We start from the raw sequence: 27766 nt of genomic DNA on the forward strand, positions 1-27766 counted from the left end.
ATGACTTTTTTTGCAAATAATTTTATTTTGTAATATTTCTGAATGAAGTATATTGTTCCAGAAAAAAAAAAATCACTTATCAGTTTAATATCTGATACGTCCCTTATGTGGGGACCATATATTAAATTGATTTTTGGAACAGGGAGATGGAATAGGGGCTTGCTCCGTCCACTCCGCGCATCGACCCGGTATTGCGGCTCCTCCGGGAATGATGCACCTCCCCTCGGGGAGATTAAACAACAAATAAAGAGAAGAATTCAGTTATCCTTACGCATTAAGCTTCTTAGGCTTTTTCCCTATTTCTTCGTTGTACTTTTACAGGTAGTGTTAATGGTAAGACTCTTGGCAGTGTGCAGGATCAGAGGGCTCTTGAGGTCCGAGTCCATAGGACGCTCAAAGCACCTGCGCAGGTTGACTCTGTGGTTTAGAAGGTGTGCGGTTTTTTGGCCTTCATCAATCGTGGGATTGAATTTAGGAGCCGAGAGGTAATGTTGCAGCTATATAGACCCTGGTCAGACCCCACTTGGAGTACCGTGCTCAGATCTGGTCGTCTCACTACAGGAAGGATGTGGAAGCCATAGAAAGGGTGCAGAGGAGATTTACAAGAATGTTGCCTGGATTGGGGAGCATGCCTTATGAGAATAGGTTGAGTGAACTCGGCCTTTTCTCCTTGGAGCTACGGAGGATGAGAGGTGGCCTGATAGAGGTGTATAAGATTATGAGAGGCTTTGATTGTGAGGGTGAGAGATAGGTCGGTGTGGAGGGGGCTTCACTCAGTGTCTGATCCCGGGAGTGTGAGCTGGGACTGTGCGGAGGAAGCTTGATTCTGTCTGGCCCCGGGTTTGTTTGCCGGGTCTGTGCAGAGGGTCCTTCAGCCCGTGTTGATTGCTTCTGTTCCCTTCTGTTTGCGACCTTGGTGGACGCGGGTCCGATATTATACAGTATATGAGCTTCCAATCTCCTTTGTTGTTTTTGACTGTGAGAGCGAGAAAGCGCGCAGGAAGGTGGAGATCAGGATAGTGCGAGTATCTGGGTGAGAGGGAGTGGCGTGTCAGCCTGGATGGGGATGGGGAGTGAAGAGATCCTGGGGACCAGACACCACCAGAATGACATCCCTCAGCCTGAAGCTGAGACGCTGCTGTACCAGTGTGAGGTGCTCAGACCCATTATTGCAGTTCACCGGGTGTGGGGGGCAGCAGTAACCCCTGGTCACTGTTTCTCCTCGAATGAGACTCAAGTCCGACACCAAGGCGGGAAGCTACAGCGGTTTATTGAATTCATCATCACAAACGTAAATTAAACAATGTGTGAGCTGCTGACGTGTGGGAATAAATAAGCAACTCCTGACTCACTCGCAGTCACACACAATTAACTGATCGGCGACAACGAGTGGCCGGTTGAATAGCCAGTCCCGTTTCTCACCGTCACTCTGCATCGAGGAACCGATGGTTATAAAATCACACTTCAGAGATCGCTGCAGATCCAGTGTCACTGCCGAGGTATGTGTCAATTTAACATCATTATATCGGCCAGACTGCCGAATGCAACGTGCTTAGCAAAGGGAGCAAAATGATTCTCTCCCGGGATAATCCTGCTCCGTGACACCAGAGTCCAAGAGTGATCCCCAGCCCCCAGGCTCTTCCTGTGCGTGTAATTCTCCGGGGTGTCACGTGGGGGGGGGTCTCGAGCACTTACATCCGGCGGAAGCAGCGCCGCTGGACAGGAGGTAGAGCTATGTCTCTGCGGGAGCACAATGAACGCCCCACAGCGCGAGCGTGGAGCCAGTTCCGTTAAAACTGTTTGGAATTACACCTGGCACGCGGCGAGTTAAAGGTAAGGGCGGGAGTTAAAGGGGAGGGTGGGGAATCGGGCAAAATGTCCCCATCCCGCGGGCGGGGCTGTTCACACATTCAGATGTTCACAGGATCACTGTCAGTCCGGGTCTGACTCCCTGCAGAGGTCTCAGTTCCTTCCTCCCGGTCTCACTGAACCGATTCTGGTCCAGCCTGAAACAGACAGAAGAATAAAGATGAAATAAACAGATTACACAACAGTGTCAGTACCAGGGGACCGGGGCTAATGTTTCAAAAACACTCACAGACAAATATCAGCAGAAAACCCGCAGATCCACTGATAGTTTATCACTTTGAACATTAACACAAACACTCACGGGATCCGCTCCAGACTCGGGAGGTTTACTATGAGCCGGCGGAGGGCGGGGATGGATCGGTCTGTCAGCGAGTTGAATACCAGGTCCAGCTCCTTCAGTGATGGGTTTGTAATGAGAGCGGAGACGAGATCCTCGACACCAGAATCTGTGAGACCGACACCCCACAGCCTGGAGATGAGAGAGAGTGAGGATGAAGGACACAGAGAGGGGCAGGAGACGGTACAAATCCCCAGTGTTTATCAGTAACACAATTACTGATCTCATTAATGTTCAGTGTCAGACACCCAGTGACTGTAAACACAACCTCCCACAGTCTGGTACTTACCCCAGTTTCTGTATTTTACACTCCGGATTCCTCAGAGCCGCAGACACCAGTTTCACTCCTAAATCTTTCAGTTCATTAACACTCAGGTTCAGCTCCCTCAGAGATCTGTTTGTACCAAGAGCAGAGGCGAGATCCTCAGCACCAGAATCTGTGAGACCGACACGGTACAGCCTGGAGATGAGAGAGAGTGAGGGTGAAGGACAGAGAGAGAGAGAGAGAAGATGGTACAAATCCCTGGTGTTTATCAGTAACACAATTACTGATCACATTAATATTCAGTGCCAGACACCCAGTGACTGTAAACACAATATCCCACAGTCTGGTACTTACTCCAGTTTCTGTATTTTACACTCTGATTTCCTCAGAGCCACAGACACCAGTTTCACTCCTGAATCTCCCAGTTTATTAGCACTCAGGTCCAGCTCCGTCAGTGATGGGTTTGTACTGAGAGTGGAGACGAGATCCTCGGCACCAGAACCTGTGAGACCGACAGCCCCCAGCCTGGAGATGAGAGAGAGTGTGGGTGAAGGACACAGAGAGACAGGAGATGGTACAAATTCCCAGTGTTTATCAGTAACACAATTACTGATCACATTAATGTTTAGTATCAGACACCCAGTGGCTGTAAACACAATCTCCTACGATCTGGTACTTACCCCAGTTTCTGTATTTTACACTCCGGGTTCCTCAGAACTGCAGACACCAGTTTCACTCCTGAATCTCCCAGTTCATTAGCACTCAGGTCCAGCTCCGTCAGTGATGGGTTTGTACTGAGAGTGGAGACGAGATCCTCGGCACCAGAACCTGTGAGACCGACCTCATCCAACCTGGAAATGAGAGAGGGTGAGGGTGAAGGACACAAAGAGACAGGAGACGGTACAAATCCCCAGTGTTTATCAGTAACACAATTACTGATCACATTAATGTTCAGTGTCAGACACCCAGTGACAGTAAACACAATCTCCCAGACTCTGGTACTTACTCCAGTTTCTGTATTTTACACTCCGGGTTCCTCAGAGCCGCAGACACCAGTTTCACTCCTGAATCTCCCAGGTCATTCTCACCAAGTCTAAACACAAACAGAAAAATCCATGAACAAAGTGATTCATACTGTGCGCTGAGCAAATTTCTCCTACTCGGATATTTCAGGAAACATTAAACCAGTCAGTAAATCACTGATCGGAGTTCCCATCATTGTCAATGTCCCTCACTGACCAGCTCCAGGGTATTCACCGAATGTCAGTAATGTAGTCTGTCCGTGTGACCCTGTAAACTCCACATACTCTGTCTCATTCCCTGCTGGTTAGAAAAGTGTTCCTGACCTGAGAGGGTCAGGAGGGACAGGGATGAAGGGTGGGAGAATGTACCACAGTGAGGAAGATCTGTGAATGGGGAAATGTCGGTGGGAAATGACACCACCCGAGGAAAAGTATGGAAAGATAGAACCTGCAGGATGGGGAAGAGAGATCCCACTGGAAAAGGGCAATGAGTAAGAGAAATCCCACAGGACGTAGGGGGATGGCATTTGTCACAGTTCTTCACAATCATATTTACGACAGTTTACCCAACTTCATTTACATTGAAACAACACAGTGGGACAATTTCACAGCTCAGAGTGAGAAATAAATAAAGTTACCTCAACTCCTGGCACTTGTGCAGCCCGGGTCCCAGCCGCTGGATTCCTTCACACTGAATGTGGCAGCCAGCCAGATTGAGGTGTTTTATTGTATCACAGAGTCTGATGACATGAGACAGGATCGCGCAGTCAATCGGGGTCAGTGTCATTCCACTGAATGAAAGTGTTTCCACAGATTCCAGTGCGGCCTGAGCCAATGCACGATTCTGAGACTCAAACAGGTAGTGCAATGTGTTCAGGAGGCTCCTTTTACCAGCTTCACTCCATGTGTTTCCACTCCGGCGTTTAACCTCCTCCTTCACCCAGTCAATCACCCGGCAGGTTGTTTCATGAGGAAATGGACCCAGAAACTCCTCCAGGCCCCGAGCTGTCATTGGGGAGGAGAGACCAGCAACAAAACGGAGAAATACCTCAAATCGCCAATCTGTTGAGTTGTGGGCTTTTGTGAGGAATTTCAGGATATCCCCTGGATGTGGATTCAGGAACTGTGCGACTGCAGCTACAAAGTCTTGGATAGTGAGGTGTGGGAATGTGTACACCACACACCGGGCAGAATCCTCTCTCTCCAAAAGCTCCTTCAGGAATCCGGACAGGAACTGGGAAGGCTGCAGACTGTAGTTGATCAAATCTCCATCTGTAAACACAATCTTCTTCTCGAATACTCCTCTGAGGGCCATCTGACCAACCCTGAGTAACACATCACGGGGGTTCTCAATCTCACGGCCATGGTTTTTCAGGATGTTGTAAATATAGTAGGAATATAATTGGGTTATGGTCTTGGGAACTCGCTGCGGGACCCTGACTCTTTGTGTGAAGAAGGGGCCCAGTGCCAGAGCGAGGATCCAGCAGTAGGAGGGGTTGTAGCTCATGGTGTACAGGATCTCGTTCTCCTCCACGTGTTTGAAAACAGCTGCCGCCACCGTCTGATCTTCAAAATGCCTGATGAAATATTCCTTCCGTTCATCACCAACAAATCCCAGGATTTCAGCCCAGACACTGATCTCTGCCCTTTCCAATAAATGTAACACAGCGGGACGGGTGGTCACCAGCACTGAACACCCTGGGAGCAGCTTGTGCTGGATTAAACTGTACACAATGTCCGACACCTTGCACTTGAATTCAGGATCTGTGCATGTGTCCTGAGTTTCTGTGTCTCCCTGACTGTCAGCAAAATTGATTCTGTGCTTGAATTCATCCAAACTATCGAATATAAACAACAGCCTCTTTGGGTTCTTCCAGACCTGTCTCAGGATATTCCCAAAGTAGGGATACTGATGCAGAATCAGTTCTTTCAGGTTTATTCTGCAGGTAATGGAGTTTAAATCTCGGAATTTGAAACTGAAGACAAAATGGAATTGTTTGTATATTTTCCCCGTGGCCCAGTCATAAACAATCTTTTGTACCATTGTTGTTTTCCCGATCCCTGGGACTCCGGCCACTGCTGCCGAAATCCCATATTTTTTTCCATAAAAAGAACTCTTCAATTTTTGAAGAAAACTCCTCTTGAATAACTGATCCACCCGGACTTTTTCCCGCTCTCTGCGGAGATGTTTGTCTCTCCACTCCTCGTGGTCTCTGCCTCTTGCCAGCAGCTCATGTTCCACCAGTGTCCGATCTCGAACAGTAGAAATGACCATGAGCTCAGCGTGTCGATCAACCAGCTGGAAAATCTTCACCTTCTCCCTCATCAGGATCGTGTTCACTCTCAGTGTTTCAGTTTGTTCCTGCAGAGTCTCCATATGTTTCTGTCGAACATCTGAGGATGTACAGAAATAGGTTGTCAATCCCTGAAGAACACGGAACACCAAACATATTTTTCCAAATTAAAAAAAAACTTATTAAAGACATTGTTTGGGTGAAATTGGGAGCTCAGTGGTAGAGCGTCTGAAAATGAGTTATGGCCCGAAACATTTCTGATCTGATTCAGATTCGCTGTTAAAGACACCACTCTCCCCTCTGTTCATAGTTTGCAGATTCCCTGGTGTTACAGCCAGCACCAAGTGCACACGTGATTCTGCAAAGGGGAGTGTTGTGTGGAGAGGCTGGTTTCACTGCTCAGACTCTGCTGAACTGTGCAACACCACAGGGGGTAAGTGTGGGGCGGGGGGGATTCACTTGCTCTTCCTGTTTTCACTTCTCTCACAATGGACCTGATGCTCCTGACACTCCTTTAGGTTTAAGCTGTCAGTACTGAGTCATGGAAAAGGAACACTATTCCTGTTTCCTGCTCTAGGTTGAGCCAGTCACGATAGAGCACCCTCCTCCTCCCCTCCCCCCCCCCCCCACCCCCAGAGTACCAGTGCAGTCTCATCTACTCTGGTGATCCAATACATGAACATAGGCAGCACAGCCCCAGTGCACCTCTACGGTCCCCTTTGCTCTGGGGAGCTAGTACATGAAGTCAGGTAATACATCCCCATCACATCTTTACAGTCCCCTCTGCTCTGGGGAGCTGGTGCATAAACTCTGAGGTGTGAGACTTCCTCTGCCAGAGTTGGATGATCCAAATAGAACCGGCTGGTTTCAGCTTTGCTAGATCTCGGGATATTCGGCGCTGGGTAATGGGGATCACCAAGGTTTGCTGTGTTACAGACAGGCGCATCTGTTTATGAATCTCAGAGGCCTCTGGGTACACAGGCTGAGACCTGGAAGGTGCCAGATGTTGTGAAAAATGCAAATGGTTTCCTGTGTTCCAGCCACAGCAACAACAACCCTTCTCCCAGGTTCTGACAGTCTCTAAACAGGTAGCAAAAGACAGGTATTCAGACTCTCAGAATGAAACAGACTCTGAGATTTCCGTTACATCGCTTACCTTTCAGATGCATGGGCACTTCAGATAAACCCCGCTCTGTGTTCAGGTAGGCGAACTGGGCGTCACCTGTTCAAACAGATTAACCTGCATGAAGTCTGTTCTGTGTAATACTGTAAATTCATTAGCATTTACATCTGTAACACACAGTGTATTGTTCACCCTACCACGTTCCCGTATTTCATCCAATATTCTGCTCAGCTTCGGTAAATGGTGATGTAGTTTCACGAAGGATTCCCACATCACCCTCCAGGCCCCGGAGCCCTTCTCCATCACCAGATCCAGGAGGAGTTTGGAAGCACCCGCTCGGTTTCCCTTCCCTGCGAGCTCAGTCACGCTCTGTGATGAACAACGGGGAACATATTGAGGAGCGGAGGGATGGCTACAAATCTACCCTGAACATGGACTGACCCAGCACATTCTGCACGCCACAGATTCAGAGGAGTAACTGGAGTGTGCGTTGCGGGAGCAAGGCTTTAAAAGGTGAGCTGGGTCAGTCGGGACTACGGGCTAATTTTGCACTTGGTAAGGGCCAGTAAAAAAGTAGTTTGGTTTAAGCGGAGTGGCTATAGTTAAGAGTGGGGAGTTGAAGCGTTGTGTCAGAGAGGCTTTGGTGATGAGTTATGGAAGATTTAGAGATTTTTGATGATACAGACCAGTGGAATGCTTCTCCTACCGGATGAGATTAGGAGCTATACCCAAACTGCAGGACAGGGGTGTTTGGGTGACTGCCGGGCTGGGGTGAGAGGATAAGCAGCAGGTGCAGAAAACCTATGTGGTCCCTTACCTCAATAACAGGTATACCGTGTACTGTAGAGGGGGGTGGGGGGAAGTGGGTATGACCCAGCAGAGGAAAGCCATTGCAGCAGGTCTCCGGTACTGAGTCTAGCTTTTAGATTAGGAAGGGATGGGATGAGACTTGCTGAGCTGAAGTTATGGGAGCTCAATAGTTAGGACATCAGACAGAAGGGTCCGTGACTGAAAATGAAATTACCAGATGGTATGTTGCAAATGTCAGGGAAATCTTGGATCAAGTCCACAACATTCATAAGATGGAGGCTGAACAGACTTTGACCTCATCTGTACCAATGATTTACTAATGAAGGGTGATGAGGTCTTGGAAAGTGAGTTCGTGGATTTAGGTGCTACGTTAAAGGGCAGGATCTCAGGGTTGTGTTCTCGGGATTGCTACCCGTACCACGCACCAGAAATAGGATGATAATACAGTCTAACATGTGGCTGATGAGATGGTGCATGACAGAGGGCTTCAGATGTTTGGATAATTGGGCTCTGTTCCAAGGGAGATGATACCTGTGCATACATCGTTTTGCACCTGAACTGGAGGGGAACTGATACGCTTGCGGGAAGGGTTGTTAGCGCTGCATGGGGCGGGGCGGGGGAGTCAGGTTAAACTAGAATTGCAAGGGGATGAAGAACCAGAGCAGACAGTGCAGTGGTTGTTTGGGAAACATGTTGTTAAGCCGACAAAGTCAGGACACTGGAGGATGAACATGGTGAAACTAATGTTCCAAGATGCATATTATTTCAATGCAAGCTGTATTGTAGGGAAGGCAGATGAGCTTAGAGCATGGATCAGCACATTGATTGTGGAATTCAAGGAAACACTGTTGTCTGGCCAGTGAGGTCAAGCATTGGAAACATGCTGGAAAGACAGACAGATTAATATATTCCCTATCCACTGGCAGTCCCCATCGCATGTCACATGACCAACAGTCAGCTGTCAATCATTGTTTGTATCCTAACCAGACTAAAAATGACTGTGTCAGATCATTGGCAAGACTCCTGTCAGAACGTGTATCTACCGCATAAAGGCTCAGTGTGGATGCAGCCCCGGGCTGCCTTGCTGACCCACACAGACCAGTTTGTTTACATCGGGTCTGTCAGTCTGTTGAAAAATCGACACTCAATCTATCGGTCTCCCTTTCACTTACGTGATACTCTCGTCCGGTGAAGTGATCCTCGCCAGTTAACATAAGGCCGAGACCCTCCACACCCTCTTCAATCGCCTGCTCCAGTCGCTCCATGTAGAATCTCGTCAACTGGAGCAGTTGGTGATCATCACAATTTGACAAGAAGGTGGAGATTGCGGAGTTCAGATCTGTGAACAGACATAGAACATGGAACAGTACAGCACAGGAACACACACTTTGTATCACTATGTCTGTGTCGACCATGATGTCAACTTGATCCACTACTATCTGCATGTTCATGGTCTCTATACCTCAAGTCCTTGCCTGTCCATTTGCCTATTTTATAATCTCTTAAATGATGCTCCCAGTGTAAAAGCTGCATCGTAAATATCGTGGCACAATCACCCCTCCGACGCCCTCACATGAACTCATGCCTTTTGGCTAGGACTGTTGCACACTGAGTGAGAGACTTGAGTGTCCATGTAATCTGTGCCTCTGATAGTTTTAGATACTGCGCCACCAGTCTCCCCTTACATCTGATCCTCTAATTCACACAGCACTGTTCTGCACCTTCTCCGGAGTCTCCATATTCTTCTTTAATGTACAAACCAGAGCTCCACACAAACTGCAGTTGTGCCCCAATCAAAGTTCCTTACAGCAACAGCATGTCTTTCCCACATTTGGGCTCAACTCTCGACTGATGCTGCAGTTCGTTTTTACAATCGGTCGACATGTTTTGTTTCTTTCATAGAGATATGCACATGTACCCACAAATCGCTTTGTCCATCAATTCGCCTGCTATCTCTCTGTTCATAGTTATAAATGGTCAATATTCTACTGTGTCCTTTCACAAATGTTTCAAATATCCATAACTCCACCAAGTTCTGTATCTTCTGTAAATGTGTGAATCAGAGTCATTAGAGTTTGCCAGTCATTGATAATATCACAGACAGCAGACGTCACTGAAACTTGCAGAGCACCACTGCTCACAGACCTCCCGGCCTCACCGCCAATACCTGTTTTGTGTGGCCAAGACAATTTTGCACTTCTCCAAGCACCTGATGTGCATAATCATTTGAGGGATATTTTGAAAGTTTCACTAACATCTTTGTATGCAAAATTCACTGTCCTCCCTTCATCAGTCCTCCTCCTAAGTGTCAGTCAACTGTACAAAACATGACCTTGCGTGCTGACCCCATACAAGTAGCACGGTTCCCTGGGAAGTTTCTCTACAAGTTCACCGACTGATGTTTTATTGGAATTCCTCCATGGCTCTTCGGAATCTAAGGAATAATACTGACTATTCCAGTGATGGTGGAGCGAAAGTTGTTTCCTAAAAGTTTGAGTATGTGTCTTCACTCCTGTGCGTCCTCATTGATGGAAGCGAGAAGAAGGGTTGTCATAGGTGATAGGGGTCTATACAGGACGGATAGGGTCTTTTTTTTAAGGTATTGTCTTTTGAAAGTGACCTTGATGCTGGGTAGGACAGTGTGCATGATGTTTCTGACTGAGTGTGCAAAGTTATCCCCGATCCTATACAGTGGTCCTTCATACCAGATATTGATGCGACTAGTCAGAAAGGCTCTTCACAGTACATCTGTAGAAATTTGAGAGCAACTTTCCCTCCGTTTGTTTTAAACAGCTGTATTGACTGACCATTGCTCTGAGCAGAGAATGTTCACACGGCCTGAAAACTGGGCATCCTCAAATGCCTTTTAGTAGTACGAATACTGTATATATCAATGTTGAAAATTAAAAAAAAACATACTTGTGAGTTTACTTATTAATTTAAGTTTACAATGGTAAAAGTAAATTATTTTTTATAAAACGGCATCATCGTTCAGCAGCCGACCGTGCCAGAGACCCTGGCACAGCAGATTCCACCTTGTACCCCTGAACAACAAGAGATTGTGAAGGAATTAGTAATGACCATAAAGGAATCACTAGATTCTAGCATGGTTCTGGAGGACTAAAAAGTTGCAAACATCACTTCACACTTAAAAAATGGAGAAAAGCAGAATAAAGGAAAATTTAAGTCAGTTAGCCTGACTTCCGTGCTTGGGAAGATGTTGGGAGTCGATTCTTAGGGGTGAGGTCTCAGGGTACACGGAGGCACGATATAAAATGGGTCAAAGTCATCAAAGTTTTCTAAAGCGAAAATCTTGCCTGAACAAACTGATGGAATTCTTAGAGGAAATAATAAGCAGGATAGGCAAAGAAGAATTGGTGAATGCCGTGATTTTCAGAAGGCAAGGTGCCGTGCAGGAAGCTGCTTAACAAGTTGAGCCCACAGTGTTAAATGAATTATACAGTACTAGCATGGAGAGAAGACTGGTTGATCGTGAATAAATGGGAGCTTTTCTAGCTGGCTGCCAGAGACTAGTGATGTCCCGCATGGGTCAGTGTTGGGAACACTTGTTTTTACATTATATATCAATGCTTTCGAATAGGGAATTGATGGCTTTATGGCCAAATTTGCAAATATAGGGGGACGAGGAATACTATATAAGAAGCATGGAGGCTGCAGATGGGGAAACTCTGGAGAGCTGAGAATGGTTATACACTTTTTTAAGAAGGAAGAAAAGCATGGAGTATTTTCTAAAAGGCAAAAATTACGAAAATATGCGGTGCAAATGGACTTGGAAATCGTCATGCAGGGTTCCCTAAAGTTGCAGATTGGGTCGGTCGTGAGGAAGGAAATACATTGTCAGCAATCAGGTCAAGAGGACTAAAATGTATAGGCAAGGATGCGATGAGGATTATCTATAAGGCACTGGTGCGGACTCAGTTGGAGTTTCATCAACAGTTTTATTACCCGTCTCAGAAACGATGTGCTGATATTGAAGATGACATGAGAATGACACTGTGAATAAAATTGTTATCATACCAGGATGGCTCTGGGCCAGTACTCATGGGAGCTTAGTAAAATGAGGGGTGAAGACCTATTATAGAGGAATATGGAAAGGGTATTTTCAATAGTGGTTGTCCAGGTCTAGAGGGCACAGCCTCGGAATAGAGGCAAGTCAATTTAGAACGGATATGGAGAGGAATTTCTTTAGACAAGGGGTTGTTAATCGGATGAATTTATTGTCACAGGCACTTGTGAAGGCCAGGCCAGTAAGTATATTTAAAGCAGATTGTGATGGATTCTTCATTAGTCAGGGAGAAAGCAGGATTTGGGAGGGAAAATGGATCAGCCAGGATCAAGTGACGGAGAAGCCCCGACAGGGTGATTGCCCAAATTCTGCGCTGATCTCTTATGGTCTTATCCAGCCCTCAGTATACAGGTCTTATAAGTCCTGTATGCACTCCTCCATTTCCCTTGACCATACTTGCCTGGTCCTCACCACTTGCACTGTACTGTTTTGCCTGTGCCCATACACTGGGAGTAGATTTACAGCCAGATTCAATGAACTATCCAAGGTGGATGAGAACTTCATGACCTTCATGAGAACTGACTTTCCTTGGCCAGTCCTTTGAAAGAGTTTCGGCTCAAAACGCAGAGTTCTATTCATTTCAATGGATGCTGCCTGACCAGCTGCATTTCTCCAGCATTTTGAGTGTGACTGTTGTTCTGAATTTCCAGCATCAGAATATTGTTTGTGTTTATTCATGCATTAAAGCATTATAACAGACCGTATATCTGTAAGCATGGTTTATCTGCAATGAGCTCTTTCGTGGGTCATTCGCCATTGGAAGTATTTTCTAACTTGGCCACGGAAAACAGACTACCCGAAGCTCTCCACATCGCCACTGTGCAACTATGAAAACCCACAGGAAAGGGACCTTCAAAAATACAGACTGTATTCATATCACTTGATCCCAGAACTCTTGAAAATACTCCAATCATCTGGTGCCAGATTTACGAAATGAGATTTGAAATTCCTCTCCATATCCGTTCTTCCACATCAGGGCTTGTATGGTGATGAAACAGATGGGCTATTCCTTGGACTGTTACCTGAAGAACAACAGCTATACTCTTGTCTGTGTTTCACTCACATTCATCTGATTCAGGATCTCCTGCTACTTTCACTCAGGTGAAGCTTTGCATGGTGAGCGGAGTCATTCGACTATTATAGGTATCAGTTCCTGAGCTTGAACCAATGGATTGATTCATTACTCAAAGATACTTTATCAATGGGATCAATGAGGACACTTCTGTGAGCATTGTTTGCACCTGTATACATTTCTTCATCTGAACTATTGTGTACCAATGGGACAGAAGTTTAATTATAAAGATCCTAGTGATCATACCTGTAGCCATTCCGATTCTGACCGACGACTGTTGATGGTCACTTGCCGCCTTCTTGTCTGATCTTCGGTCCTGGTACAGCAAACCCGCACTTGCTGGTGAGGCTATGAATTACACAACAAGCAGAGAGTGACAGTACACTTATTTTGCAAATATGACAACATCTCTTGCATTATTGCAGTAGTTGGCTTAGGGTGCAAGCATTCCCCAATAATATCAACTTCCACACCACGTTCCTATGCCTGTCCAGTGCCTTCTGGTACATCCTACTGATAGTCATGGAGCGATGGAGCCGATACAGACACTTCAACCTAAGGAGACCACGTCGAACACAGTGAGGACCGTGATGGTCCCAATTTCCTGTGATGGGTCAATATCCCTCCAAGTCCCTTCACTCCATCTGCCCATCTGCACTGCATCTTAAATGATACTATTGTGTCTGCCTCATCCACATCCCCTGGTAGCTCACTCCACATAATCACGTGCCTTGCATGAAAACATTGCTTTTCATGCCCATTTTAAACTTTTCCCCATATCCTTAATCTGTTACCCTAGTTGTGGTCTCACCTGAAATCGGGAAAAGATTTAATGTTGACCTTATCTCTGTCTCTCATATTTTTAAGCATGTATCTAAAGTTTCTATTCATTTCCTGGTCTTCCAAGAAGTAAAGACCCAGCCTGGTTATCCTCTTCCTGTAATTCAGGCCTTTAGTCTTAGCAACATCATCGTAAATCTTCTCTACACTCTTTCCAGTTTAACCACAACTTTTCCGTAAATGTATTCCAAGCGCAGCTTCACAAAACTCAACTGCACAAGATGTCCTAGACTCTCTTCTCAATCCTGACCACTGAATGCCAGTAAGCCAAACATCTTTCTCTGTACCCTGTACTGCTAGGACCCTCTGTTCCCTTACGCTACCTTATGCCCTACCACACACATCATCGGTACTGCATTGCTTCATTTCCCAAAACTTCCAATAAGTATTTTTAATTCAATCTTTTTATCTGTTCTCTGCCTATTTCCCAAACTGAGCAACATTCCCTGCAATCTATGATAATGTTCACTATTAGTAGCATTCCTAATTTTGTTTCAACTGTAAACCTACTGTTAAGGACACATGATATTACAGGAATGTTACTGGCATATTTAGAGCATTGGTTGATTGGTAGAAGGGAGTGAATGGGAATAAAGGGATCCTTTTTCTAGTGGGCTGCCAGTGAGTAGTGGGGTTCTGCACGGAGTCAATATTGGCACCACTTCTTTCTATGCTGTATATCAATGATTTAGATAATGGAGTAGATGGCTTTGTTGCCAAGTTTGCAGATGGTACAAAGAGTAGTGGAGGGGGCAGGTAGCGTTAAGGAAGCATGTAGGATGCAGAAGGGCTTAGACAGATTACCAGAATGGGAGAATAGGCAAGACAGCGGCAAATAAAATCCAACGTTGGAAATGCAAGATCATGCGCTTTGGTGGTAGATATAAATGAGGAGAAAATCCAAAAAAATCTGAGATGCAAAGGAACTTCTTGTCATCGTGCACAACAACCTGAAGGCTAACTTAAACGTACAGTCATTGGTGAGGAAACCAAATGCAATGTTAGCATTCGTTTCAAGAGGTCTAGGATACAAGAGCAGGGATATGATGCTGAGACATTAAAAGGCACTGGTAAGACCTCACCTTGAGTATGAATACAGTTTTGGACTCCTCCTGTAAAATATGTGCTGACATTGGAAAGGGTTCAGAGGAGGTTCACAAGAATGATGCTGGGAATGAAAAGGTTATCAGGGTTTGTTAGCCCTGGGTTTTTACTCGCTGTAATTTAGAAGAATGAGGGGGGATCTCATTGAAACCTTTCAAATGCTGAAAGGCCTAGACAGAGTCGATGTGGAAGGAATGATGGAGGGAGTCTCCGACAATGGTGAGGAGTCTCAGACAAGAGAGCACAGACTCTAGATAGAGGGGTGTCCATTTCAAACAAAAGTGCAGAGTAATTTATTTAACCAGAGTAAATTTGTGGAATTTGATACCACTGGAGGCAGGGTCCTGGTAGGTTCCTGATTGAACAATGCATCAGTGCTTACTGAGAGAAGGCTGGGGAGTGGCTCTGAAGATGGAAAGGAAAGGATTAGCCATGATTGAATTGGGGAGCAGACTCGAAGGGCCAAATGGCCAAATTCTGTTCCTATGCCTAATGGTCTTATGGTCCTTGCTATGTGGCACCCTATTCTGAGGAGAAACCTTCAAACACCACGTTTTGCTTCATTCCTTCAAGCTAATTTCAAATACCCCTAACGAGCTCCCTCTGGACTTCATAGGGCCTAATCTTCTGGACAATTCTGCCATGATGCCCCTTGTCAAAGGCTTTGCTGAAGTCCAATGACCCATATTCCCTGCGTACCCTCATTCATACTTTTACTTAGCTTTTCCAACACAACTTTCCATGCACTACACCATGCTGATTCCTTATCAGACTGTCGATCCAAATCTTGGTAGATCCTGTCCATCAGAACATCATCCAGTGACTCTCCACCTCTGACTGTCTGTCTGACTGTTCTGTCCTGGCTGCACTTCTCTAACTACAAAGTGAATTTAGCTACCTGCCAGCTACGGAGAATCTCCGGAGTCTAACGGTGAAGCAAATATCTTCATAGGGGCTTCTGCTGGTTCTTCTCTACCGTCAAATTGTAGGAAAGCTTATGTTGGCTGAATTTACAAATTTTACCTGTCTACTGTCTGAAATTACTTGCAGTACACAACAGCAGGGTGCTCCTGAAAGTTCACCGAGAGAATACTCAGGGAAACGAAGAAATATTATTCTGCAGGTCAATACTGCAGTATCAAATTACTTTCTGCTTTATGGGACCACACCAATCCGATTTTCCAGGGAACTGTCAGGAGTTCCACATGATCATGCTGGTAAGTTAAGAATTTCTGTGCTCGCAATCACAAGTCCGGAGGCAATAACTTGATTTAATGAAACGCCATAACACCTTACAGCATGGTCTGGTGCTGGAGTTTGGCAGCAGAGTCAGTCCACGTACCAACAGCTCAAGTCAGTAAACATCTCCATCCAGGCAGTGGGAAAACACACCAAAGCGCAATATACTTACACTCCGCCCAGTATCATTCCTTCACCTGATCCCTGACACAGGCCTGCTCTGAATCACATTCAACCTCACTTAAAACATGAGTGTCCCCAAAACAGGTTAATTTTAAACAATACAATACGTTGGGCGTAGGAACAGATGACAACAGAAATTGCAATGTTCTATCATATTGAAATCATGTATTGCATCTTACATTCAGACAAAGCAAATTTAACCTTAGAAAATCTGAAATTCCAAGTAAAGGTTAACATTTGAAGAATGTAAATAGCTTTCATGTACGTAAATGTTTCAACCAGAGAACAGAGAACATTACAGGACAGTACTACTACATCTCTGGTAGTTTGAGATGATTATGATGTAACACAGCCAGACAAGGTAACAATAGAACTGACTAAAACCTTCTTAGAGGATGCAAGACATTGAAATGAGGAAACACAGGAGATGTCAGTGGCTTTGAAGAGCTGGCCTGCTAACAGCACATTATCGAATCTGCAGTGATAACAGGAGAATTGACAAGAGGCGTCACTGTACCTCTGGGCATATTCAGCCTCACTCCAACTATTTCATATCCTCCTTTGTTCAGATATACGTAATGTCTAAAGGACAAGAGTTTGAGTAAATGAGACTCACCAAACTCTGTCCTGGCTGAATCAATTGAAACTCCGAGTCAGAAGGGGTCTCTCCAGTTGATGCTCTCAGTCCTCGGCCTGGTTCGCTTGTTGCTGTTCCCTCATCTGCAGTTATAGTTTGCTTCCCGTTGTGGGCTTTTCTTCACTGCAGGGATCACTTTATTCAGAGAGATAATGAAGCACATTAATAATACAAAGGTGAAAAAAAACAGTTCTGTTCAAAATTTCCAAAAACAAAACTCAAGACTTATACAGTGAATGGTAGGGGCCTGCGATGTGTGACAAAGCAAACTGACATGGGAATACAGATCCATAATTCCTTGAAAGAGTCGTAAAGAGAGTTTTGGGCATCTTGGCCTTAATAAATCAGGGTATTCAGAAGAGGAATTGGAATGTTAATACTAAAGTTGTAAAAAATACTGTGAATCGAAATTTGCAGAATGTTGATGGTATTTCAGGAAATGAGTTTCAGGGGTAAGTTTAACAGACTAGAAATTGATTTCCTGGAGCATAGGAAAATACAGAGCGGTCCTAGCAGGGATTCACAATCTTTCTAATGCCATGGATCTCACGTTGGAGACACCTGCTGGAGATATACAAAATATTGATGTTATAAATAGGGTGAATGCAGGTTGGGTGAGGTCATGAATTTAGGGTGAAAATTGAAATATTTAAGGGAAATCTGAAGGGGAAGCATTTCACTCAGACAGTGGTGTGAAACATGAACCAGCTCCCAGTACAACGGGTAGATGCAGCTTTAATTGCAACATTTAAGTTTGTTTGGGTACACGGATGAGAGAGGTATGGAGGGCTATGGTTTGAGTGTAGGTAGATGGGGCCAGAACAGCATGAAGTAGATGGGCTGAAATCCCTGTTGGGGTCAATGCATCTGAATTGAGTGTTCCACAAATCCTTTCTCCAGGAATGTACCAAAAATGTCAAATACAAGAAATACTGAACAGATAAAGAACGCCTGCAGAGAGAAGAACAGAGTTTATTTTCTCAGGTCCAACACCCTGAATCGAATGGCTTCGAACTATTTCTGATTTTATTTAAGTTCTCTAGCAACTTGAGTGTTTCTTTAATTTCCACCTGCTCACAGACAGAGTGGAAATTTCCAAACCGTGACATTACTGAACCCAAGCTGGATAACCAACAATCCAAACACTGATCTGCTCTTTCCAGGTACTCAGTACCCTTGCATATTGAGATTACCTCTCAGGTCTCTAAAATCTCCCCACTTTTCTGCATATGGGCCCTTCAGCTTTCAACTCCTCAGCCTTGGGAAATAAGACCAAGGGTGTTACAGACTTCGCAAGGTAAATGTAACGTTGACTGTACCAGTGGCAGCACCTTCCCTGGCATTCTAAACCACGCCTTGAGTCATGTAACACAAACCAGCAATGAAAGCTACTGCCCACAGGTGAGTAGCAACTGCCTGTAACAACAGCAGATAAGAGAAGGACTCCGCAGAGATTCAACCCCTGTTAGGACAGAAAACATACTAGGCCAAGTACTCAGGCCGCTGATGTCTTGACGTGCATCTTCAACAAGGAGAGCTTCATGGGCGTTCGGACATTCCAGAGGCCCAGTCAGCGGAGGGAGCAGAGCACTGTGAATTAAATAAGAGTACAGAAAAGACAAGAGCCATTGTTGGGAGCAGACCAGCAGTGAGACAAGGATCATCATGCTTTGGCCCAAGAGGCTTTGATGAGAAGAAACTGAGGCCAAAGAAACAGGTCAGAAAGATTTTCCTTTCATTATTGCTGATTTGGTCTTGGTTGCCCATTGTATAGTTCAGGCAGGATGGCTGATATGGCTGCGGAATGCTCCTGTAGGACATGGGAATTCATGGAACCTGATGGCCTCCCTAATGACCTCATCTGTGGGAGGTGCAGCCAGCTCCAACTCCTGAAAGACAGAATTAAGGAGCTGGAGCTGGATGAACTAAAGATCATGCGGGAAGCAGAGCAACCGACAGATATGACATTTAAGCAGGCGGTTACACACAGAGTGCAGAATTCGGAGAGTAGATGGGTGAACACCGTGAGAGGTAAAGGGAGAAGGAAGTGAGTGTAGGGTCACCCTACAGCCATTCCCCTCAGGAACCTTGCCCCTGCTAAGTGGGATGACCTATCAAGGCAAGGCAGCAGCAGCCAGACCAATAACCCTGTGGTCAGCTCTGAGCCTCAGAAGGGCAGGGTGTAGTCTGGGGGAGCAATCGTCATAGGGGACTCGGTATTTAGGGGAACAGATAAGAGATTATGTGGCAGTATAGGGGCGCCAGGATAGTGTGTTGCCTCCCAGGTGCTACGGTCCAAGATGTCTCTGATCGGTTGCAGAATATTCTTGCAGCGGATGGTGAGCCAGCCGGAGCTCATGGTGACTGTTGAAGCCAATGACATAGACAGGAGAGTAGTAGAGACCCTGCGCAGGAAGTTTAGGGAGTTAGGAAGGAGGTTAAAGAGCAGGACCTCCAAGGTAGTAAACTCCAGATTAGAACATAGAATAGTATAGCATAGTACAGGCCCTTTGGCCCACAATGTTGTGCCAACCCTCAAACCCTGCCTCCCATTTAAACTCCCACCTTAAATTCCTCGATATACCTGTCTAGTAGTCTCTTAACCTTCACTAGTGTATCTGCCTCCACCACTGACTCAGGCAGTGCATTCCACGCACCAACCACTCTCTGAGTAAAAAACCTTCCTCTAATATCCCCCTTGAACTTCCCACTCCTTACCTTAAAGCCATGTCCTCTTGTATTCAGCAGTGGTGCCCTGGGGAAGAGGCGCTGGCTGTCCACTCTATCTATTCCTCTTAATATCTTGTACACCTCTATCATGTCTCCTCTCATCCTCCTTCTCTCCAAAGAGTAAAGCCCTAGCTCCCTTAATCTCTGATCATAATGCATACTCTCTAAACCAGACAGCATCCTGGTAAATCTCCTCTGTACCATTTCCAATGTTTCCACATCCTTCCTATAGTGAGGTGACCAGAACTGGACACAATACTCCAAGTGTGGTCTAACCAGAGTTTTATAGAGCTGCATCATTATCCTGTGACTCTTAAACTCTATCCCTCGATTTATGAAAGCTAACACTCCATAAGCTTTCTTAACTACCCTAGCTACCTGTGAGGCAACTTTCATGGATCTGTGGACATGTACCCCTAGATCACTCTGCTCCTCCACACTACCAAGTATCCTGCCATTTACTCTGTACTCTGCCTTGGAGTTTGTCGTTCCAAAGAGTACCACCTCACACTTCTCCGGGTTGAACTCCATCTGCCACTTCTCAGCCCATTTTTGCATCTTATCAATGTGTCTCTGTAATCTGCGACAATCCTCTACACTATCCACAACACCACTAACCTTTGTGTCGTCTGCAAACTTGCCAACCCACCCTTCTACCCCCACATCCAGGTCGTTAATAAAAATCACGAAAAGTAGAGGTCACAGAACAGATCCTTGTGGGACACCACTAGTCACAATCCTCCAATCTGAATGTACTCCCTCCAGCACCACCCCCTGCCTTCTGCAGGCAAGCCAATTCTGAATCCACCTGGTCAAACTTCCCCGGATCCCATGCCTCCTGACTATCTGAATAAGCCTACTGCGTGGAACCTAGTGAAATGCCTTACTAAAATCCATGTGGATCACATCTACTGCACTACTCCCGGTGCCATGAGCGAGAGTAGGTCAGATCAGGAAGACAGCGAAGATGACTGGGTGGCCGAGGAGATCGGGCAGGGGGCATGGTTTCAGTTTCTTGGATCATTAGAACCTTTACTGGGGAGGTAGTGCCCTGTACAAGTGGGACGGGTTGCACCTGAACGGGAGGGGAACTAATATCCTGGGAGGAAGTGATAAAGTTGAAGGGAATGGGGGATTCTGAGATTCCTGTCAACAATGGATTAAGTACTGACTATGTCTGTGACTGCAGTGAGTTTGAATGATGTCTCACAGCTGCTTTCTTTGGGGCGAGATAAGGGTTAAAGTTCACCCAGATCCACATAAGATGTCTTCTGTCTTTTCACACCTTTTGATTTTGACAAAAGGCGGTACTTGATGGATATCAGACAGAACATTCCTTTCTTAATTAAAGCATAAATTTGACGGATGTTTTTATCTTTGTAGTTAAGTTGTACCTCCAAGAAACCAGGTAGGACATTCCTTTCTCTAATTAAGGTGGTTGGAGTGTCTATGAAACTGACTGTTCTTTTCTATCAACAGTCCATTGACTTGACTGGGGTGCTTATCAAACTGATTGTTCTTTTGTATTGGAGGCCTTATAACTTGTAACAATTCTGACATCAGGCAGTGAACTTGTAGAACCGCTGGGGAGATGAGAACTTTCTCTCCCTGATGTCGGGTCGAAGTTCACTCACCGGCTGAGCTCGAAGACATAAACGGGTGAAAAGATAAGTAACGATCTTTTTGTATTGTCATTATTTTTATCCAGCAAACTTACGTTTACAGGAGGTTTGCTCCTGCTATTGGGGATGGTTTAAACTAGACTTGCGGGGGCTGGAAACACAAGTGAAGAGACAGAGGGCGGGGCGGTTGGTGCACAAGTAGAGACAGCTTGTAGGGAGTTTCTGAGGAAGGATAGGCAGATGACAGAACAAAGATGTACTCAGGCTGATAGTTTGAGATGTAAGCAACACACATAAAAGTTGCTGGTGAACGCAGCAGGCCAGGCAGCATCTGTAGGAAGAGGTACAGTCGACGTTTCAGGCCGAGACCCTTCGTCAGGACTAACTGAAGGAAGAGTGAGTAAGGGATTTGAAAGTTGGAGGGGGAGGGGAGATCCAAAATGATAGGAGAAGACAGGAGGGGGAGGGATGGAGCCAAGAGCTGGACAGGTGATAGGCAAAAGGGATACGAGAGGATCATGGGACAGGAGGTCCGGGAAGAAACACAAGGGGGGGGGGACCCAGAGGATGGGCAAGGGGTATATTCAGAGGGACAGAGGGAGAAAAAGGAGAGTGAGACAAAGAATGTGTGTATAAAAATAAGTAACAGATGGGGTCCGAGGGGGAGGTGGGGCATTAGCGGAAGTTAGAGAAGTCGATGTTCATGCCATCAGGTTGGAGGCTACCCAGACGGAATATAAGGTGTTGTTCCTCCAACCTGAGTGTGGCTTCATCTTTACAGTAGAGGAGGCCGTGGATAGATATGTCAGAATGGGAATGGGATGTGGAATTAAAATGTGTGGCCACTGGGAGATCCTGCTTTCTCTGGCGGACAGAGCGTAGGTGTTCAGCAAAGCGGTCTCCCAGTCTGCGTCGGGTCTCGCCAATATATCAAAGGCCACATCGGGAGCACCGGACGCAGTATATCACCTCAGCCGACTCACAGGTGAAGTGTTGCCTCACCTGGAAGGACTGTTTGGGGCCCTGAAAGGTGGTAATTATTCAGGAGTTATTCAGAAATTAGGAGAGCTAGAAGAGACCATGAGAAGGCCTTGCCGAGTAGGATTAAGAAAACACCCAAGGCATTCTAGAAGTATGTGAAGAGCATGAGGATGAGCCATGTGAAAATAGGACCAATCAGGTGAGAGTGTGGAAACATGTTCATGGAGTTGAAGGAGATAGCGGAGGTAGTTAATGACTACCTTGCTTCAGTATTCACCAGTGAAAAGGACCTTGGGATTTGTGGGGATGATTTAGAGCGGACTGAAACGTTTGAGTGTAGAGACATTAAGAAAGGATGTGCTGGAGCTTTTCAAAAGGTATTAAGCTAGACAAGATGCTGGAGCTGGACGAGGTATGACCCAGGTTACTGTGGGAAATGACGGAGAAGATTGCTGAGTCTCTGCATCATCAATTCATCATTAGGGACAGGAGAAGTACCAGAGGACTGGATGTTTGCAAATGTTGTTCCCTTGTTCAAGAAAGGGAGTAGAAATATCTGAGGAAATTATCGACCAGTGAGTGGACAAATTGTTGGAGAAGATCCTGAAGCAGGATTTATGAGCATTTCGTGACATAATCTGGTTAGGGATACTCAGCATGGTTTTGTCAAGGCCTGACTGAATTCTATGAAGATGTAAAAAAACACATTGATGAAGGTAGAGCAGTAGATGTAGTATATATGGATTTCAGTAAAGCATTTGATAAGATTCCCTATACAAGGCTCATTCTGAAAGGAAGGAGACATGGGATACAAAAGGCCTGACTTTGTGGATCCAGAATTGGCTTACCCACAGAAGGCAAAGGGTGGTTGTAGAAGGTTTATATTCTTCATGCAGGACGGTGCCCAGTGGTGTTCTGCAGGGATCTATTCTGGGATCACTCCTCTTTGTGATTTTTATAAATGTCCTGAATGTAGAAGTAGAAGTAAGTTTGTACCTTCTCAGGGTTAGTAAGTTTGCTGATGACAGAACAGTTGGGAGTGTTGTGGATAGCCTGGAGTGTTGTGAGAGGTTACAGCGGGACAACGATAGGGTGCAGAACTGGTCTGAGAAGTAGCAGATGGACCTCAACCCAGATAGTGAGAGTAGTTCATTTTGGTAGGTCCAATTTAAAGACAGAATATTATATTATTGGTAAGATTCTTGGCAGTGTGGAGGATCAGCAAGATCTTGGGGTCCATGTTTAATGGGCACTCAAAGCTGCTGTGCAGGTTGACAGTGTTAAGAAGGCGTATGGTGTGATGGCCTTCATCAACCGTGGGATTGAGTTCAAGAGCAGTGAGGTAATGTTAAAGATATTTAAGACCTTAGTGAGACTCCACTTGGAATATTGCATTCAATTCTGGTCACCTCACTACAGCAAGGATGTGGATACTATAGAGAGAGTGCAGAAGAGATTTACAAAGGATGTTGCCTACATTGGAGAGCATGTCTTTTGGGATTATGTCAAGTGAACTTTGTCCTTTCTCCTTGCAGTGATAGAGGATGAGAGGTGACCTGTTAAGAGGTGTATAGGATGATGAGAGGCATTGATCATGTACATAGTCAGAGGCTGTTTCCCGGGGCTGAAATGGCTAACATGAGGGGGCACAGTGTTAGGTGCTTGGAAATCGGTACAAGGGGTAAGAGGTAAGCTTTTCCACACAGAGAGCAGTGGGTGCGTGGAACGCACTGCCAGGGACAGTGGTAGAGGCAGATACCAATAGGGTATTTTAAGATACTCTTTGATCCGTTCATGCTCAGAAAAATACAGGGCTATGCGGTGAGGAATTTGTAGGCACTTTCTAGAATAGGTCACAAGCTTAGCACAACGTTGTGGGCTGAAGGGCCTTTAATGTGTTGTAGATTTCTATGTTGTATCTTCTAATGCCGTTATCCAGGCTGCTGTCCCCACATGGTTCCAATCAGCCACCATAATCCCTGTACCAAAGAACTCTACACCTTCAGAATGAAATGACGACCATCTAGAAGACTGGCACCAATCATGATGAGGTTTCAAAAGTGATTATGGCATGTATCAAAAACCTCAAATCCTTGCTTACTGGTCATTCACCATTATGTTTACTGAACGAATCGCTCTGCAACAGATGCTATAGCATCTGACACTCAACTTGGCCTGACACACCTAGAAAACTAACATCAAATGTTGTTTCTGGATTTCATTTCAGCATTCAGCACAGACCTTGGTGAACAAATTCCCACGCCTCCTCCTAGACACACCACTGTACCAGGGGATACTGGACTTCCTCACCAACAGTCCTTAGACAGTCAGGATATACAACCGCTCTTCTCTCCCCGTCATCCTCTACATAGGCTGAGCTGATCCAGTTGCTGTACACCCTCATGGATGACTGCACGGACAAACACCTGTGTGATCACGTTGTCATTTTCGCCGAAGACAATGCAGTGGCGGGACACATCACAAATATCAATGAGATAGCATACAGAGAGAAGACCTGTTTCCAGGCAAATAGCCCCTTCCTCAATGTCAGCAAGATAAAGGAGATGGTCATCAACTTCAGGAGAACTCACATCTCTCATACACATCTTTACATCGGCAGCAGAACTGTGGAAACTAAGTAGTTTCATACTCCTGGGCATGCATAGCTTACAAAACCACTCATGCTCCCAGGACACATTTAACAGAATTAGGAAAACTCACCAACTTTATGAGGAGGCTGAAGAGAGCTGGACAGTGTATGAACTGTATGTACTTTCGTCCTTCTGCAGATGTGCAGAGGAAAGCATCCTAACCTGCTGGATCACTACATGGTTTAGAAACTGCACTGTGGCGGACAGGAAGCTTTCACAAAGTGTAGTGAAACTGCCCAATGCATCACCAGCACACCCGCCATCAAGGACATATATACATGATTAGAGACACGATTAAAGCCCTACCTTCTACCCTTTACACTTGCTGTCCACTTTCAGTGAACTGTACACTTGACTCCCAGGTGGATCTGTTCCTCAACATTTGGCACCCTCCTATTCACTACACAAGTGCTACCATGGTCTGTCTGTCCAAAATGCACCATTTCACACTTGTGCAAGTTGAGAACTATTTGCCATTTCTCAGCCCATCTCCATAACTGAAGAAGATGTTTTTAAATCTCATTGTTGCAATATCAAGCAGACTCCTGAATTTAATATTAAACTTTGTACATTCAAATACAAATCAACGGCATGAATAATGAATTACAGAGGTCTCAATACTGACACACATATCCCACTCATCACAGGCCTCCGTTTCTTAAATCCTCCTTCAGTCATTACCCTTTTGTTTCCTGTCATGAAGCCTCAGTAATCTCCTCAATGAATTCGACAGGTTCGTCAGGCAGGATTTTCCTTGAAGGAAACCACATGGACTTTGTGCTATCTTGTTCTGTGTCCCCAAGTACTCCATCACCTCATCCTTAACAATTGAATGTAACATCTTCACAACCACTGAGTTCAGGCTAACTGGTCTATAATTTCCTTTCTGCTGCCTTCTTATGCTGTTTGGGGCTTCAGCTTGCCTCTAGCAGCTAAACGGAGCACATTTGATCACTATCTTATCGCTGTGTGGGATCTTGCCCTGCACAGTTGGCTTTCATGTTTCCCACAGTGTAGCAGGAACAGAATTTAAAATTATAAAGTAGAAAATGCTGGAAACGCAGTACACCAGGCTACGTCTATGAAAGGACAAATGATGGCAGACCCAGTTTCAGAAGTGGGACTGCCCAAGATACTGCCGATCTGCTGAATGTTTCCAATATTTTCTCCCTTCTTTAAATTTCTTACAACTGTACTCCCCCCCCCCCACTTCAATTTAATGCACAGATAGTAACTGACTGCAAAATGTCAGCAACACACTCCACCCCCACCAGTTTGTAAGTTCATTCTGACCCTGGTGTAACTCATTCCATGCAGTCAATGCTCACAGCATCCTTTCCTCCCGCTTTCATTCTGTTACATTTGGTCCCGAGGCCACTGTCTCCACGCTGAGCGGCAGTGACCACAGCGCGATAAAAAAGTGCAACAATTGCTGCAGCTCTGACGAGCTGTTACTCTGGAAACAGAGGATGTGGCTCACAAAAATAACCGAGAAAGGAAACAACAAATTCACCGTATGCTACAAGTCTCATTATGACAAAGGTTAACACTGCAACCATTTTGTAACGGTGAAACTAAAATTGTAATGGCTGCTTCGTACCCTGCTAAATGCTGTGCTCAATTAAACCTCTGGTAGCTCCAGCTATCAAAAACCTATTCCTGGAAAACTCTGAGGTGCAAAACAACAGTTCACAATGAAGGCAAAGGTTAGAGGAAAGATTGCTGAAATATATCATTGAGACGATGGGATACAGTCTGAACAAAGACTGTATAAGATGGGTAGGGAAAGACCAGATAGAACCAGGTGGGAAAAGGGATCAAGGACAATCTCTGATGGTCCTCCAGCAATACATAGATTCTGAATTAATACTACATACTAGTAGATAACAGATTGTAAATTAACAAAGCTAGAACAAACATTAAGAATTTTGGTATATGCCCTTTTCCACTCAACAAGCTTTACAAACGCACCACAGAAAGTATCCATCCAGATATACTTCACGTCTTCTTCCAAGAAACCCAGATAAATGAACAAGACTTAATTCTCACATTAATAGGGCAATATATCGGGAAACATTGTTAGCATTTCGGCGAGTCGTAGCCATGAAAAAAAAAAGATGGAAATAAACTTCCCAGTCCCCCGAGAGTACGTGAGAGATCTGGATCTCACTGTCCTGTCTGAACGGGGAAAGATGAAACTACTCATACACGTGGAGCTGCGTTCCGAGACTGCGATTACTCTGTTTAACCCTCGTGTCTGCAAGAATACAACAGGCCGAACGGTCGCTTCCAGTGTGTTGGAAATATGTAAAACAATTATCGACCCCAGGCATCGATCTAGGTGAAGTTTGGATCTGCTACCGGGCCGAGTGACGGAGGCAAAGTTTCCCAGGTAAAACTCAACGGAAAGGGTTAGTCCCAGAATCGCCACCTCATCCTGTTCCTAGGACCAAAGTAACAAGGACTGAGGGGCAGCTCATCTCAGGTGGTTCGGTGTGAATGTCCCACAACCGGGACCGACCCCGGCAGGTTATATCCTGGAAGCGGGACGAGGCCTCCAGTTCGGGGGAAGTTAACGGAACTCACCGCCCAACATCAGGTCATTCCTCGGGTTCGGCCTCAGTACTCACCGAAGGGAAATTGTCGGTCTCGTCCTTCGCTCAGGACCGGCCTCAATACTCACCGATGATCTCTTTGCCCCGCAGACAGCGATCCGTCCCCCGACTCTCCGCCGCCGATCCGATTCAACAAACAATCGAAAGAAAACCACCGCCCATCCGGCGACTGCGAGTATTTGAAAAGTGATCGCGTCTCAGAACGGGGGCGGGGCCTCGGAAGCAAAACCCGCAAATGCTACAGAAACACGAGGAATTCCGCAGATGCTGGAAATTCAAGCAGCA

The 27766-nt window shown here is 45.6% G+C and overlaps 1 protein-coding gene and 1 pseudogene across 4 annotated transcripts; one reads left to right on the forward strand and one right to left on the reverse strand.

Moving 5' to 3' along the window:
* LOC140208742 (U2 spliceosomal RNA) lies at positions 1–222 on the forward strand (annotated as a pseudogene).
* LOC140206747 (NACHT, LRR and PYD domains-containing protein 12-like) lies at positions 108–27729 on the reverse strand. Of its 4 annotated transcripts, none has more exons than XM_072274941.1 (13): positions 27550–27729; positions 16862–17017; positions 13126–13227; positions 8893–9059; positions 7108–7279; positions 6944–7009; positions 4132–5887; positions 3478–3564; positions 3152–3322; positions 2826–2996; positions 2496–2666; positions 2171–2338; positions 110–2006 (listed from the first exon to the last, which is right to left on the reverse strand). In XM_072274941.1, exons 3-13 carry the CDS (start codon positions 13133–13135, stop codon positions 1919–1921), a joined length of 3027 nt encoding a protein of 1008 aa, XP_072131042.1. In that variant the 5' UTR covers positions 13136–13227; positions 16862–17017; positions 27550–27729; the 3' UTR covers positions 110–1918. The 4 variants fall into 4 exon arrangements, with proteins under 4 accessions (XP_072131041.1, XP_072131044.1, XP_072131042.1 ...); XM_072274942.1 differs by having other exon boundaries at positions 27497–27561; XM_072274940.1 differs by lacking the exons at positions 13126–13227; positions 16862–17017; positions 27550–27729 and having other exon boundaries at positions 108–2006; positions 8893–12562.
* Between the last annotated feature and the right edge of the window lie 37 nt (positions 27730–27766).

This window comes from Mobula birostris, chromosome 13 (genome assembly GCF_030028105.1).
Source record: "Mobula birostris isolate sMobBir1 chromosome 13, sMobBir1.hap1, whole genome shotgun sequence".
In the NCBI taxonomy this organism is placed as follows: Eukaryota; Metazoa; Chordata; class Chondrichthyes; order Myliobatiformes; family Myliobatidae; genus Mobula; species Mobula birostris.